The sequence below is a fragment of the Amphiprion ocellaris genome, chromosome 20 (genome assembly GCF_022539595.1).
Source record: "Amphiprion ocellaris isolate individual 3 ecotype Okinawa chromosome 20, ASM2253959v1, whole genome shotgun sequence".
In the NCBI taxonomy this organism is placed as follows: domain Eukaryota; kingdom Metazoa; phylum Chordata; class Actinopteri; family Pomacentridae; genus Amphiprion; species Amphiprion ocellaris.
The window spans coordinates 5,371,175-5,387,854 of NC_072785.1; the positions used below are offsets into that span (position 1 = coordinate 5,371,175).

General features: G+C 38.2%; 2 protein-coding genes across 4 annotated transcripts in view; one reads left to right on the forward strand and one right to left on the reverse strand.

Moving 5' to 3' along the window:
* Nucleotides 1-390: 390 nt before the first annotated feature.
* LOC129347710 (sentrin-specific protease 2-like) lies at nucleotides 391-2,251 on the forward strand. The gene is made up of 7 exons (XM_055005622.1): nucleotides 391-533; nucleotides 785-850; nucleotides 979-1,067; nucleotides 1,176-1,281; nucleotides 1,504-1,609; nucleotides 1,775-1,836; nucleotides 2,080-2,251. The coding sequence occupies exons 1-7, from the start codon at nucleotides 495-497 to the stop codon at nucleotides 2,167-2,169; spliced, it is 558 nt and encodes a 185-aa protein (XP_054861597.1). The 5' UTR covers nucleotides 391-494; the 3' UTR covers nucleotides 2,170-2,251.
* Nucleotides 2,252-6,003: 3,752 nt separating this feature from the next.
* Nucleotides 6,004-16,680, reverse strand: part of LOC111586302 (mitogen-activated protein kinase kinase kinase 7-like) — a 28,708-nt gene continuing 18,031 nt past the window's right edge. Inside the window, exons 13-14 of one of the 3 annotated variants that reach the window (XM_055006136.1) lie at nucleotides 13,911-14,026; nucleotides 6,004-8,262 (exon numbers count right to left, since the gene is read on the reverse strand). In XM_055006136.1, coding sequence (XP_054862111.1) covers nucleotides 8,091-8,262; nucleotides 13,911-14,026 — 288 coding nt within the window. In that variant the 3' untranslated portion in view covers nucleotides 6,004-8,090. Of the gene's footprint in view, nucleotides 8,263-10,104; nucleotides 11,668-13,910; nucleotides 14,027-16,680 lie in introns of those variants that run through there. The other 2 variants (XM_055006135.1, XM_055006137.1) reach the window with 2 other exon arrangements.

Sequence of the window (16,680 nt, forward strand, 5' to 3'; positions counted from 1 at the left end):
ACTTATCTCCCACTTACAACGCAGTTCTTAGAGCCCTCCCAAGGAGGTGCAGCCATCTGTCCCACCTGCAGTCAGGTGACCCCCAACCACCCTCCTAGAGGGAGGGGTAACGACCGCCCATCAAAGGCTAACGACTCCTAACGAGTCTGTTGGTTTCGGGTCTTTGTCCACTTGTTTTTGCCACCACCCTCCTGGTGGATAAATATCTGGTACTCCCCACCAGGCTTTCAGAACTGAAGAAGCCTCTTGGATGAGAGGTGAAACGTTTTCGACTCACACGAGGTTAGTCCAGTTGCCATAATTTATGCTTGCTTGAGACTTATCATGACCTGGATGACTGAGAACATCCACAGATGTATTTTTATGTTAAAAAAAAAATACTATCTTATGTGGCTTAATTTTTCTTACAGGTAATCAATGCATATTTGGCAGTCATAGTGCGTGAACACAATCGCCAGAATCCTGCAAAAGCAGCATTCATTGATTCATTTGCTATGACTGCAATGTGGCAAAAAAGGACTCAGAGACTCAAGGTAAGCATTGGTATTATGAATGTTATGGATTTTCCCTAAGATTTCAATATATTTCAAATGTCAAAGCTAAATGGAAAGCTAATGCTTTCAAGATTCCAAATACATCTATTGTAAATCTTTATTTCACATATGTCAAGAGATACTGTGCTTGAAACTGTTTAGTTGTAGGAATCCACATTTCTAATAGATTTTTAATGTGCAATTCATATTTGTATCAAATTATTCCATTTTATTATTCCATTCAATTTTAGATTAAACCCCTGGAGTACGACATTATTCTGGGAATTGTAAATGAGCATCATCACTGGACACTTGTGGTAAAAAAAATTATAAATAAAACATAATATAAAAAGAGTAAACATACTAATGCAGTGCTTGGTATAAAATAGAGTAGGCGAAGAAATAATGTCTCATTAATTTTTTTTCATGGGAAAACTATTTGTAGGTCATCTACCCACAAGAAAAAAAATCCTTGTACTTGGATTCGCTGGGGGAGTCGAAGGAAGCAATTAAAAAATGTTTGAACACAACAAGGTGAGGATACTTGTTTTAAAAGCGTGGTAATAGGCATGTCAACTATCGCTACAAATTGGCACACATTTATGTAATATCAATTTAGAAATTAATCTTTTATTTCTGTAGGGCTTTCATGCGAAAAAAAGGCTGCAACTTTTCAAGGTGGACATGCGGTACTGTACAACACACACAACAATCTGACAGTACATCGTGTGGAGTCTTTGCACTGAAGGTATGTTTGCTTTGCAGAGTAATGTCATCATCCTCAAATTTCTGTATTGTAACACGACTGTCCTGTTTTTTTCCCCCAAGACAAATAATATTACGCTTTATTGAGATATCTAAAACTCAGAAGTTATTAAGTTACAGCAGATTAATATCTCTATATGGTGACATATAAGCTCATAATTACTAAGAGGGATAGCTTAAGGTTATGTTAAAATGCCTTTTTCAGTTTGCAGAATGTCTGTTGCAAAAGGAAGACACCAGTTTTCCTGCCACGAAAGAGGCCATAAACAGACACAGGCTAGAAATTGCTGTTACTCTTCTCCTGGAAACTGGTAGGAGATATTTTGGTATTTCATAGACTTGTCCATAAAAATCCTGTAAAAATGTTACAACTGTATCATAGTAAATACTCTCACGTTACCTAAATATTAAGCAAATTTTGATGCATGACAATATCACACATGCTCTTATTTTTTCTGTCCTCTTTTTTTTCACAGATGACCTGACAGACAGATGCCACTTTTGTGGGGAACAGGAACATGAGTCCGATGTGAACTGGGTAACTTGAGCTATTCAGTAACAGTCAACTCTAAATCTGAAATGGAATACTCTTTTGATAATGGGAATTGTCTTTAATGCTTATGTTAGATTCTTCTGTTCTACCTAGGACTATTGTTTTATTTCTGCCTTCGCTCCACTTGAAGTAATATTTGTTGAATTGATTGCAACAATAACACAACAATAACAATGTACAGCTTCTTGAAAGACATCTTTTTTAAAACCTGGATTCTATGTCTTTCAGATTCAGTGTGATGTTTGTTTGCGGTGGTTCCACCAAATGTGTGTTCAAGGCCCACCAGCAGAAGAGGATTTTGTTTGTCTTGCTTGTTAAAGTCCTTAGCTGGATGAATAGTATCTAGAGTTGTAATTGTTAAATAGTTGGACCAGTATGTTAGTTGTGTTTGTTATTTTTGTTATTTCTCTTCAACTGGATATGCTTTTTTCGTAAAAACAAATGGTGATTGTGTAGTTATTTATATAAGTTATTGGTAAGCTGAGTACTTTTAAGAGACGTTTTAACTGTATAGTATTAAAGTGTATTTCCTTTTTTCTGCAAGATGCATCTTTTTTATGTAACAGTACTTACTTTTTTAAAAATAGTTTTATAAGTTGAGCATTTTGTAAAACAAATTTTGCAGTAAGAAAAAAGCAGGCTGAAACAATGTGTACCCCCTTATAACTTTAGCTGTCATTAATGAAATTAGTCCTAATTCACAAGTTTTGTTGTGCATGACCACAAATGTCTGCAGAATAAACCACATGATGCTAGTACATCACCTGAAGAATATAGAGGGGGGGTACATTTTCTGGCAGGTCCAGCGAATGAGGCTGAAATAATTTGTACCCCCTTATAACTTTAGCTGTGATTAATGAAATTAGTCCTAATTCACAAGTTTTGTTGTGCATGACCACAAATGTCTGCAGAATAAACCACGTGATGTTAGTACATCACCTGAAGAATATAGAGGGGGGGTACATTTTCTGGCAGGTCCAGCGAATGAGGCTGAAATAATTTGTACCCCCCTATAACTTTAGCTGTGATTAATGAAATTAGTCCTAATTCACAAGTTTTGTTGTGCATGACCACAAATGTCTGCAGAATAAACCACATGATGTTAGTACATCACCTGAAGAATATAGAGGGGGTTACATTTTCTGGCAGGTCCAGCGAATGAGGCTGAAATAATTTGTACTCCCTTATAACTTTAGCTGTGATTAATGAAATTAGTCCTAATTCACAGGTGTTGCTAAGCCTGTGGAAAGTGAGTTACAGCAACAACTATTGCTGGCAGTGCTGCAGCAAATGCAGTGTGTTAAAATGCTCACAGTGGTGTTGATTTTACTGTATCAGAAGTTGGACAGATTGATCTAAAGAGTGAATTATAGCGCGTTTGAATCTAGTACCCACCCAAAGACTATTGAGCCTACGTTTAGTCAGTAGGGTGATCGCTTACACTTTATTACAAAAAGGAGAAGGAAAAGACATTATTAGGCAGCGCTATCAATATTATTAATTAGGCAACACGCGATGTATAGCAAAAGCATTTATTTAGGTTGAACTGTCATGTGCTAAATTACCAAACATGTTTGACAATCAAAGCGTGATCGTAACAATCCACATTTTGTTTTATTCATAAACTACGCTGATATCTAAACACAGAATTATAGCTCCACCCTTCCGAATGCATGCGCGCTCCCGCGGCAGGGGATACACTTTCTGACGGGGGTAACTACTTTGGCACGACACCTGTCCGATCTGCTCCTGTCTCTCCTGTCTCTGGTTGCCTGGTTACAGACGCTGCATCCGCGCGTTTAAAAACTTCTACAACCGAAACTCCACTCACTCAAAGAAGCAAAAACATTTGCAAATGTACAGACGTGAGTGGGAAGACTCAATGGGCACTGAGTACAAGGCAAACTGTGTTTTCTGTTGTTCATGGACTGGCTGAAGTATATGGAGGACTAAAAGTGCCAAAATTAAATAAATAAATAAATATATCATTAAATAATTAATTAAATATGGCATTAATTAAATAAAATTGAAATCAAATATGTCATTAATGAATTAAAATTGGAATTAAATACTTAAATGTTTTATTAAATAAATACATCATTAAATAATTAATTAAATATGTCATTAACTAATCAAAACTGCAAGCAAGCTGCATTTTGTGTTTTCTTGGGTTATCTTTGTCTTATATTAAAATTGATTTGATCTGAAACATTTGTGACAAATGCGCAAAAATATATCATACTTATTGGACAGCCAATACTTTTTGCTACGCTGTTCACTTAAGACAATGTGTATCATGGCAGTCTTGAGTTTCCATGATGTCCACAAGCTTCTAGTTGTATCTTTGATCACTCCTCTTGACAGAATTGGTGCAGGTGAACTAAGCTTGTTGGCTTTCTGACACAGACTTGTTTCTTCAGCACAGTCCACAGATTCGTGATGGGGTTAAAGCAGGAAGTTGGGAAAGATAGTCTAAGAAGCCCTAGAGGTAATCTTCCATCAGTATAACACTTACTTTATGTGAAGCACCGATTCCATTGGCACCAAAGCAGCCCCAGAGCATAATATAACCACCATCATGCTTGACAATAGTTATGGTGTTCTTGGAATTAAGGGCCTCACCTTCCTCCCTTCAAACAAACTTCTTGCTGTTGTCAAATGGCACATTTTTTGTTTCATCCAACCACAGGAAGCTCCTCCAGAAGGCCTTTTCTTTGTCCATGTGATTGGCAGCAAACTTCAGTTGAGCCTTAAGGTGCTGCTTCAAGAGAAAGAGCTTCTTTCTTGCAGGGTAGCCTCTCATGGTGATGTAAAACACACCTGACTGTGGACATTTACACCTGTGTTGTAGCAGCTTCTAATTTACTGCAGATCTGCTTTTTTGTGATGCTGGGTTGACTCTTGACCATTCTGGCCAACTGTCAGTCCACAGCAGGTGACAGTTTGGGTTTCTTCCTGATTGTGGCAGTGACACAACTGTGTCACACACTATATACTTGCACTATATACTTTCAAACAATATTTTGCACAAATGATTTTGGGATTTTTAGCTGCTTTGTTATGGTTACAAGTGGCTTTCCTGACTTGTCAGTGATTTGCCTTTTCATGTATTTGCTGAGCTCCTCAGACTTTCCCACTGTAGTGTTTGTGTCTGTAGCAGTGTGTCATGAGTAGTGCTGGGCGATATGACGATACATATCGTGAGAACGATAGAAAAGTGTCTATCGTGCCATTTGTCTTCTATCGTTTCTATCGTTTCCCACCTAATTTTATCAATTATTACAGCAAATATATCATTAAATAGCCTGCGACGATTGTATTAGTGTTTTCTTGTCACTATGCATACTCTAAGTTTATATAAGTGAAAATAAAGAAGAATAAAAAAGAGATTTTTCGCAAAGAAACTCCATCTTGTGGTTTTTGCGACATGACGCTGCTTTACGTTCTTTGATTCTCACGCGGGTTTACGACAAGCTTTATGTTACTTAACTCATCAGTGCTGAACGATGGACGCGCAACAGATAGGGCTGGCCCGAATAGCAGTTTCTGGGTTCTGGATATTCGGGCCCTATTAATGACGAATATTCGGTCTGTAACGTCCGGGGGGCGGCAGCGGCGGCGGCGGGGGCGTTGACGGATGGACGGACGGACGGACAGAGGAACGACCCGAATATTCGGTTTGGTTCGGTCCGAGAGGTCAGAGGCGTTGAGCTATCGGAGGAAAGAGACGAATTTTTGGCTCGGTTTGTAACGCCCGACGGGGGTGGGGGTGGAGGTAGGGGGGCGCGAATATTCGGATCTCAAAATTAATACCACATACCACCATCGGGACCGAATATTCGGATATTCGGGTCCAGCCCTAGCAACAGGTTGAAGTTTCATGGAGAAAAGTAAGCAATGAAATTTTTGTCAAACTTTTCAGAGAATAACTGAAAACATACTTTATTGTGGTTTATCGTGATATATATCATTATCGTGATATCAAATAATTCATATCGTGATATATGATTTTTTCCATATCGCCCAGCACTAGTCATGAGTGTATCAGATTGATCCTATTTAAATTGGCTCAGAAGTCAGCAGCTGTAGTCAATTGTAATCACGAGAAGTTAAGAGGCCATACGACCAAGAAATTTGATTAACACAACTTCCTACATTACCAAAGCTGATAGTTGCTGTATTTATATTTTTGACTTAACAGATTTAGTCATATTTCCAAAAGACTTATAATGATTAAATGAAAGAACCACATTGCATGTTTTTTTTTCTTGTTACTAAGACGTGTTTCAATGATTGCCTCATACAAAATTAAGAGTTACAAGACGCATTGGAAACTCTGCACTGGACTGTCATGGCATGCTTGGTCTTGACAAGAGTATTCACACTTTTGTTTACAACAGTATATTGTGAAATTGTAATTGGTTCATACTTATATAGCACCTTTTAACCTATGTTAGGTTGTACAAAGCTGTTTACAATGTGCTTCTCTTTCACCCATATAAACACATACTAACACCAATGGTCTATGAGTGTAGACAACTTACAATCCCTACACAAACAGACATGAAATAAAATGTCAAAGTAAGGCATTTACATTCCATTAGATGTAGATCTATTACTGTTCACAAACAATTGCACAATCAAAATGAGCACTTGTTTGTACTGCTAGTCATAAGCCCCTTTCAGGCATGCAACATGGAACATTGCTGGGTTATTCAGTCTGATTATGTGACGGCATTGTCATTTAAGCCCCCTTTCACACATAGGTCACTTATCCGTTAATGGTCCTCAAGGCTGCATTCAGACATACCACCCACACTGCTGGAGAGTGCAGCAATAGGCACACGATATTTGTCATTCACATGAGACTAATCAATACATTTAGATTTTAGAGGAAATAGTGTCAAACAGCTGGAAGAAATACACTTCAGCGACGCTTAACATCTTGTGGAGAAAAACACAGACTACATTGATTATTGGTGAGTTTCATTATTCTTTAAGCTGTAATTGTGAAGCAAAGTGTATGAAAAAGGTGTGCTGTGATTATTTGCACATAAACTGTGTATTAGGCATCTCTGTGATGTTTTTGGATGAATATTGATGCTGAAATGTGGAAAAATCATTAAAATTGCTTCACACAACTCAAAGTACCGCTGCTCTTTAATGTGGTGGCTCAGTTCATATTTGTGCCGTGTTGAAAGTTGAAGGTCCTGCCTAGTAAGATTGCTGCCATGACTTATGGATAAACAACCAACGTGTGCATTCACACATGCAGCTGGACCGTTTAGTTGTCATCAGATTAACAGAATAGAATGCGTATGTGAAAGGGGTGGCAATGTATGGTGCAATCTGTAAATACATGACACTGTATGTGGCAGGCCGAAGGTACCTACTCCAGCAAGAGGGTGAGTTTATGCTCACAATCAAAGGAATTCAGCAAAACCTGCTAATCAGAAGAGAAGGCTTTAAGGAAAGGGTGCCTTAGAAAGTCTGAGGCTAATATCGACTGCTTTAGGCAGATGTTACACTGCATGACAGGTATCCGAGATAAAACAGAACATCAGAATGAACATAATAGAGTCACTACCACTGCTAAGCTGACACAACTTTGGGTCCCTATTCGGTCATGGCCCTTAATCCTTTAAGCTACAGACTGATATCAATCAGAGGCTGAAACGTTCAACATGTGAGATTTTGAGCACTAAAGTAGCAACAAACAGCTTTCTGCTCCATAAAGACAGAGTGGGGTAATGGTGTCTTTTGCAGAGATGGAAGTCGTAAGTCCCTCTTTGTATGTTGGAATCAGAACTTCTCTGCTCTGTATCCAGCCGTACATGCATGCCAGTCCCTTTCTGCATTTCTAACACCCCTTTGTTCTAGTCTGAGATGCTGGAGCTCTGGTGGCATCCAGTGGTTGTAAATGTTATATACAGCACCATTAAAGTTAAGATGCTGTTGCTACAAACATATATCCCCCAAAATATCACACTACTATTATTTTATAATTCATTACAAAAAAATAGACCTTTAAATATATTGTAAAAACTGTAATCTCAAACTAACAATTTAATTCTAATGTTGTCTTGATACCTGTTTTGTAGCGAGTCTTATTTTCTCATGATAATGAACTTTCCTAAACTGATTCTTCTGATCCATCACAGAAAAAGGCAGTGCTGAAAAGACTAGAGTAAAAGCAAAAGCAGAGATGTGGCTTGTCTGCTGCAGCCCATCGATCTGTCCTAGCTGTGGTGCTGGTTCTGGCTCTTGATCAGGCTCAGTTTGCTCTTCAGGCCCTGGCAGTAGGCTGACAAGTTGCTGTTTTCCTCCAGCAGCTTGCTATGTTCCTCAATGAGTCGAGATGAAGTCTGCTGCTCCCTCTGGTCCTGCTCCAGCTCAGACATTAGCTCCTGTCTAAAAAGAAAGAAAAGCAGAAAGTATCTACCGGTATAATTACATTGTCATCAATTTTTAACTGGACACAATTAGTTAATATTTTGCAAAATATTTGTTTAACATTTTTGGAAATACACATATTATTTTGCTTTCTTTGTGTTTGTGAGATGAGTAGAAACAATAAGAAACAGAAAGACAAGTTTAACTTAACTTAGCTAAGTAAAAAACCCTGGAAAGGGGGTTTGGAGGTAACTGATTTATTATACTGTATGCAAACAGAAATATAAAAACAACAATTTGTAGTTTTAAGGGGAGTTGCATGCTTAAAATACTCTTAGTCCTGTTACCACAATGGGGTTGTATAGTACTACCATCACTGTGCATGCATAGACCAAAACCAAAGTCTTCTGACTTTGTTTCAGTCAGGGACACTGCACAGAAACCGGCCAAGTGGATACAATGTAGTTTACAAAGAAATATACTGTGTAACGGTTTTTATAAGGAAGTATACTAACACATGGACTCAAAGGTAAAGGTAACACACAGTCAGAAGATCGAAAGAATTATGAAAAAATCACAAAGATCATATGATGAAGCCATCTAATGCAAAACACTGGGCTAGGAGAGCGGAGACATTGTGAGGTTTAAATAATGATTACTTGCAAAACAGGACATGCAGACATATAGCATTGTTGGTCATAAACTCATGAGATGGTTTCTTTCTATACAGTCTATGGATGGTTTATGTGAATTTGATTACACAGGTTGAAAAGGAGAAAATCAGATCACACTTGTAAGACAGCTTATTTGACAAACCTTTCATGTCTCAGTTGCTCATGTGTTTTATTCGGTGTAGTTAGCAATAAAACTACAAGAGGACTGAAAATTGCTGACAATGCTCTTTATCTTTCCAAAATTGTTAGTATAGTTCAGTGAGTGTTGAACTCGATCTAGAGACAGCAATACTTTATCATCCTTTTGTTGAAATTTGAAAGTAACTTCATTTTTAAATTTTTTTTTTTGGTTTGACTATTTACAGCATTTTCCCTCTAGAGCTTACAACAAAAAAATCTGCAAACAACATAAACTGAATATTGGTGACACTTCATATGTAACTGGTATACAAATGAAAATATCTATACCCTAAAAAAGAAGGCTTAAGAGTTCACATTCAGTCGTCATACACTCAAATGTATAACCAGCAAACTTATATATAAAGTGGTATAAGAAAAGTTTAGGCAAATCTCTTACTCTGTCTTCACAGAAAATGATCACAGTGGCATGCCATTCATTTAATAATAAAAGGAAAGTACTGGGATATTTTCCAGACAAAGATTTTTCAGTGTAGCAATATTAAGTTGCATGAAATGAAAAAAGATGTGAAAAATAGGCAGTGCAAGAATTTGGGCACCCTTGTCTTTTTGATTTGTAACTACTTAACTTACTAAAAACGGTAACTTAGCAGATCTTTCAAAATAAAAGCAGTGCAGGCGTATTGCTTGCATGCATTGTGATGATATATATTTGCATTGACTTTTAATATTTTCCAATGACCTCATACAGGCCAGTCAGGGTCATCCGGTGGGCCGGATGTGGCCCGCGGGCCGTACGATGCCCAGGTCTGAAATAGCTGTTTACCCAAGTTAAACCTACTCTTTTCACACTGTATGTATGTAATTCAGTAATTAAGATTAAGGAAGATAAGGCAAATTAAATTTACCACTTTATTCATGATTATTTAAAAACCCTACCATCTGCAAAAATTAAATGACTAGACACAGGTTTATTTTATATTACATTGTTAAGAATGTTCTCTTAATTATTAATTATCTTTGACATTATTTTTGTTTTCTTTTAACATTTTACTATAATATTCTATCTTGGCTTGTCTTGTAATTGTCAACTTATTTCTTACAATCTTGCATTGCTTTTTAGCAGTCATTGGTCTAAGCATCTGTAAAGTTATTATTGTTATTATTTTTTTAATGCATGTAAGCCCTTTGCTATACAAGGCTAAGTTAAAAATGACAGGTGAGGTGAATGACACGGATTATGTCATGAAAATGTAATGTTAAACAGGAAAATGTTACAACAAATGCTCAGAAAAACAGACACAACACAGAGTCCCAGGTGTGAACCTATGGAGCTAAAAGAGGGACAGTATAGGTTGACAATAAAAAAAAAAAAACTAGAATTTGTTATTGAAAATAAAATTTGTCATTGAAAAAGGATTGTCATTTTTAAAAAAACAGAATTTGTCATTGAAAATTACATTTTTAAGAGTTTTTCTTCATGTCTGTGCTTTCAGATACACTTTTTTTTTTACAACATTTCAAAGTCCCTCTTTTGGCGTGGAGGGGAGGAGCCTGAGGGGAGGAGCAAGGAACGCCTTATTTACATATTTTCGGATTTGGGACAGCTGAATGTCCCATGATGCATTTCGCACCAACCAGTGGCAAAGACCGAGGAAGGTAAAAGAAGTTTCTTGTAAATACTACTGTTACTGGGATGAAAAAAATGTAGTTTCAAAATTTTTTAAGTGAGAAAGTAGTTGTATAAACATCATATCTCTGATCAAATTATCAAGACAAGAAAGTGCAGTACTCCGCCAAGGCTGTTCATTCCTCCATATGGCATTGTGAGAAATACAGCATTTTATTTATTTATTTATTTATTTATGGAAATTCAGCGTTTTTTTTTTGTTTGGTTTTTTTTTTTTTTTTTTTAGAAATGCAGCATTTGTTTATTAGTTATTAATGATCAGAAATCACAGCACTATAGAATGTGGCCATTTAATATACATGTATCCACAGACAAAATGACCTTGCGTTGAGCACAGGCGGGTGTTATGCATGTGTACATCATGTACGGATATTGAATCACGTGACCTAAATATGCAGCGGGAACTGATGGGACTCGGAAACACCTCCACAATATAATCGATTATTCCTTGTATGATGTCGGACGGATAATTTCAATTCAATTCAATTCAATTTTATTTATATAGCGCCAATTACAGTCAAACTGTCTTGAGACACTTTACAGAACCCAAATGCCTGACCCCCAGAGCAAGCCAAAAGGCGACAGTGGCAAGGAAAACACCCTTTTAACAGGGAAAAAAACCTCGAGCAGAACCCGGCTCTAATGTGGGGGGACCCATCTGCTGCTGGCCGGGCGGCTTGAGAGGGACAGAAGAGGTATAAAGGTAGAGATAGAGGGATGGAGATAGAGGGAAAGAGGTAGAGGGGTAGAGATAGAGGGGTAGAGATAGAGGGATACAGATAGAGGGATAGAGGTAGAGGGGAAGAGGTAGAGGGGTAGAGATAGAGGTGTAGAGGTAGAGATAGAGAGGTGGGGGGTGGGACACAAGGACCATAAAACACAGCCACACATCTGAAGCATCCAGCTCTGGGACCAGGGACACTTGGAGAAAGGACACAGAAAGAAACAGAGTGAATGTAATGCAATAATGGTATATATAGTAAATACGTAGGTAGTTAGAGAAGGGCTCAATGCATCAAGAGAGGTTCCCCAGCAGCCTAGGCCTATTGCAGCATAACTAGGGGCAAACTAAAGGGACGTCAAGAGGGGAAGTCAGTTTTGCAAATGAAAACACCAGCTCACCCCCTCAGGGTCCCCCAGTCAGCCCTAACTATAAGCTTTTTCAAAAAGGAAGGTTTTAAGCCTGGTCTTAAAAATAGAGAGGGTGTCCGCCTCCAGAACCCAAACTGGGAGCTGGTTCCACAGGAGAGGAGCTGATAACTGAAGGCTCTGCCTCCCATTCTACTTTTAGAGATTCTAGGAACAACAAGTAAGCCTGCAGTCTGAGAGCGAAGAGTTCTGCTAGGGTAATATGGTACTATCAGGTCTTTAAGATATGATGGAGATTGGTTGTTAAGAGCTTTATATGTCAGAAGAAGGATTTTGAATTCTATTCTAGATTTAACAGGAAGCCAATGAAGAGAAACCAATATAGGAGAAATATGATCTCGCTTGCTAACTCCCGTCAGTACTCTGGCTGCAGCGTTTTGGATCAGCTGTAGATGTTTCAGAGAGCTATTGGGACAACCTGATAATAAGGAATTACAGTAGTCAAGCCTAGAAGTAACAAATGCATGGACTAGTTTTTCTGCATCACTCTGAGACAGGATGTTCCCGATTTTCACAATATTTCTCAGGTGGAAAAAGGAAGTCCTACAGATTTGTTTTATGTGTGAGTTAAAGGACATGTCCTGGTCAAAGATAACACCGAGGTTCCTCACAGTAGTACTGGAGGCCAATGTAATGCCATCCAGAGTAACTATATGCTTTGAAAGCAATTCTCTAAGATGTTTGGGGCCAAATACAATGACTTCAGTCTGGTCTGAATTTAGTAGTAAGAAATGATAGGTCATCCAGGTCTTTATGTCCTTAAGACAATCTTGCAGTCTAGCTCGCTGATTAGTTTCATTTGGCTTCATAGATAAATACAATTGAGTGTCGTCAGCATAACAATGGAAATTAATACAGTGCTTCCTAATAATATTGCCTAAGGGAAGCATGTATAATGTGAACAGTATTGGTCCTAAGACAGAACCCTGAGGGATAAGTCCCAATAAGTCCGCAGTGGTCGATTTGTAGGAGGAAAGCCATCTGAGATAATCAGCAGGCAGCTGGTAGAGTTCACTTGTCATAGTTACAATGCCGCTATCTTGCAATGATACAGAAATCAGTCTGGATTCACAAATCCGTGAATCCAGACTACAAGCCGCATCACTGCCAAAATCTAATGATGTGGTCCTTGTGTCATTTCTGACATTCCTTGAAAATTTCACCCAAATCCGTAATGTTGCGCACAGATGGAATAACAGAAGGACATTGAGACAAACGTACGCCGATCGTCACATAACTCCACTGCGTTCCTTGGCAGAGTAATAAAGCTTGCTTAATAATTTACTCTAACAGTTTTGGAGAAGTGAGTGTCCTGGTTAGACAACCAGCGTTAAGTTATTCTGAAGACCCTATGCTTAGCCAAAAAAATTAAGTTTCCAGCTATTTTGGTCCCAAAGTGCTTTTCTGTTCGAAATGCCCTCAACTTCCTAGTTCAACCAGTTGACAGTTATGTTTCAGTTTCCATTTGTTTCTGCAGTGCAATGCATTTTATATGTTTCAGTGGATACAGGTAGGACTGTAGTATTTTCAGCTTCTTTAGGCAATGGGCCTTAGCTTTCAGCGTTATTACAACATATTTCATCATTCATATTGCACTTTACTGGTACTGCGTCTTTTCATGTACTGTAGTAAGGCATAGAGCTCACCAAGAAAAAACTGATTATGACATGTACTAATTCAGGCTGGAGCTGAATTATATATTCTAAATAACAAATGGGTAGAAACAAAATAAAAAAGAGGTATCATGTTCTGAAATGGTGTCTGCTACTTTTCATTCACATGTTAATGAAGAACTGATCAAACATACAAGACCCCTGTGTGAGTTGAAGCTACCATAATGATCCTACAAAAATAAATATTGCTTTTGAAGATCACATGGAAATGAATGATGATGAAATGGATTTAATGTAGTTGAGTTTGAATTCATGCTGAAATCATGTGTATTATTACAAAATCCCAAAACATGTATACAGTGTGGTTAAAGGTAATGGCATACAATAAGCAGCTTTACTTACTTTGTCCTAACAAGGTGAGCAATCTCTGACTGGACTTTAAGGTACTCCTGAGCCACCCTGATGTGCTGCTCAAATACAGCCATAGACTCCTTGGAGTTTGGACATGGAGCAAGAGGCTAAAAACAAAACAACAGCTTAGTGATTGAGCATATAAAACTGGTCATTGGGTTTCTTTGCTCCCGTGGGTGGTGTAACATGCATAATTAATGGCTGTAAAAAAAAAAAAAAAAAAAAAAAAAAGAATTCACGAGTAGGAACAATGTTTAACACAGAAAATTGTTAAGAAATTTGTGCCGACGCACCTTCTGCCGGTTGATATGTCCTGCTATAATTATACATAAGGTATAATTTATAGAGTAAAAATGACATGCAGCTCCTATAAATCCTTCAACCACTGCTACATGGGATGACATGAGGACCCTAAACACTGTATGGCTTGTGGATATTGGTCTGGGACATGTTAGAACATGTATTAAGGCTTTGTTCATGTAACAGCTGTGTTGATTTGTCTTGAAGCTCCTGTTTGATATATGCTGGTAGAGCACACTATAACATTACAGATTGCTGATGGAGGCAGCCATGTTTGTAATCCTTCTTTTTTTTGTCTGCATTTATTCTCATTAACTCCACAAAAGGGGTGTCAACATTATATGAGATTGATGCATATTTTAGTCTTGCAGCCAAATATTTTAATATTTAGTGCATGTGTGTGACCATCACCAGCCCTCCCTGAAAGCTAAGCAGACATTCTTTATTAGAATTCCCTATGATGAGCCAGGGAGGGCAGTGCTACACCTCAGTGATGTGCAGGGGACACAAAGACTGGACAGGACGAACAGGACGAACAGGGATAGGAACTAACAGGTGGTGCTATTACAATTAAAGAATGCCAGGTGCTGTGTTATTCCTGACTAAAAAAAAAAAAAAAAAAAAAAGGTAATCCTTCTTTCTTAGTGTGGTATCAGCAAGCCAATTACCTGTCAGTCACTGGTTGCTATGGTGATTCCCGTCTTTCCCAAGTATGGGTGCAGAGAGATGGCCAACAGGCAGACTAAGGATTAGTCTCTTGAACAAATAGTCACAGCTCAAAAACTGTAAGCTGTATTAAAAAAAAAACCCTTTCACGATGGGACAACCTTATTTTGAGCAAGATGACACATTTTCATGTACATACTATATATTATATAGATTTGGTGCAGGTTAAAGAGACTCAACATTTTTGATTTTCACACTAAATTTTGGAGCTCTAATATAATGGAAGTCAGTGAGAGGTTTGGTCGGCACACTGTGCTCTGAGGTGTTTTCTGAAAAAACTAAGTCCTACAGCAATCAAACTAACAATGGAAGAAAGAGGATGAAAATGCCTTCATTTCTACATATATATTGTTCAAGTAGAGGAAGATTTGTGAGAAGGAGATAAGGTTAAGCACACTTTTTCCAAAAAATTTTTGGGTAAAAATTTTGCATATGTAACATGACATGTGATATCACTAAACAAAACGTCTGAATTTTACAAAATTTCCTGAAACTTAAACTGTGATTATGTAAAAACTGCAAAAGATTTTATTTATTTTTTTTTTAATTAATTTTTTTGGCCTTTTGCCTGTATTGATAGGTGCAGTGGAGACAGACAGGAAAGGAGGGAGAAGAATTGGGGAAGACATGCAGCAAAGGGCTGTGGGCAGGAATTGAACGCAGGTCGCTGCGTCGGGAACCAGTCCTTGTACGTGGGTCGCCTGCTTAATCCGTTGAGCTACCCGGGCACCCAAAAAAAAACTGCAAAAGATTTTTGGATGGAGACAAATTGCATTCAAAGCCTTGTGACTTGTATAAACCTTGAATGAAGTGTCTACTGTAAAATATGCCAGAGCTACAGGGTTTTCCAAAGATGGCTGGGGATGGTTTTGGCAGTTGTTCAGCCATCTTCCTGTTCATTTCTATGGGGATTTTGAAAGGTTTTTTTTTTTCTTTAATGAATTTCATACAAACAGTATGATGGCATCAAAACCAAGAGAGACTATTCCCAGTTGATCAGTTTGATATATAATTTGTATGGGTTTTCTCAGCTGCAGGGTGAGTAAGGTGGTGAAATATTTGTCAACTGGTCTGTGCTCATTTCAACCAGAAGGATGAATCACAGCCACCAACACTGTCACATCCCCTTCCACATGGGAACTATCACTGTGGAGGCTGTGCCCAGTGCAATAATACAACAAAAAGGATTACTTTTTTCATCCCTAGACAAGTAAGATATTCCCCATCAACAGTGTTATAACCTGCGCATCAACATGTGATCAACATGTTACGCTCACCCTGTGGTCTTTGCCACGTCAGGAAAACCTCCAGAAAACTAAAACAGAGAGTAAGTGAACACAAAGCACTATTTTTGAATGGCCACGGCCCTCACACTGTCAGTGTGGTTGAGCTGAAGTTAGACAAGTCAGTATGCGTCACAAAAACAACTGATCAGGCGACCCATGAACAGGGGCTATAGTCCCCGACACAGCAGCCTGGGTTTGAGTCCAGCTCATGGCTCTTTGCTGCAGGTACCCCCCCCCCATTCTTCTCCCTACGTTCCTGTCTGCCTCTCTACTAATCTGTCTAACAAAGGCTAAAAAAATAATAATTCTGATCATAAACATCCACCGTGATCATTCATTTTTTACCGATTCACATTATGTGAAAATAGAAAAGATTGCCAGATGAAGCTAGCAAGCAATGTCTGAATTTGGCCTGTTAAAACTGCATTTGACAGGTAACTTTGTATCAT

What these genes read in the sequence shown, in the direction of transcription:
- LOC129347710 (XM_055005622.1), top strand. Translation starts at nt 495, where the DNA reads ATGACTGCAATGTGGCAAAAAAGGACTCAGAGACTCAAG. An exon ending in ATCATCACTGGACACTTGTG is followed by an intron (nt 851 to 978) that starts GTAAAAAAAATT and finishes AACTATTTGTAG; the next exon opens with GTCATCTACCCACAAGAAAA. An exon ending in GTGGAGTCTTTGCACTGAAG is followed by an intron (nt 1,282 to 1,503) that starts GTATGTTTGCTT and finishes TGCCTTTTTCAG; the next exon opens with TTTGCAGAATGTCTGTTGCA.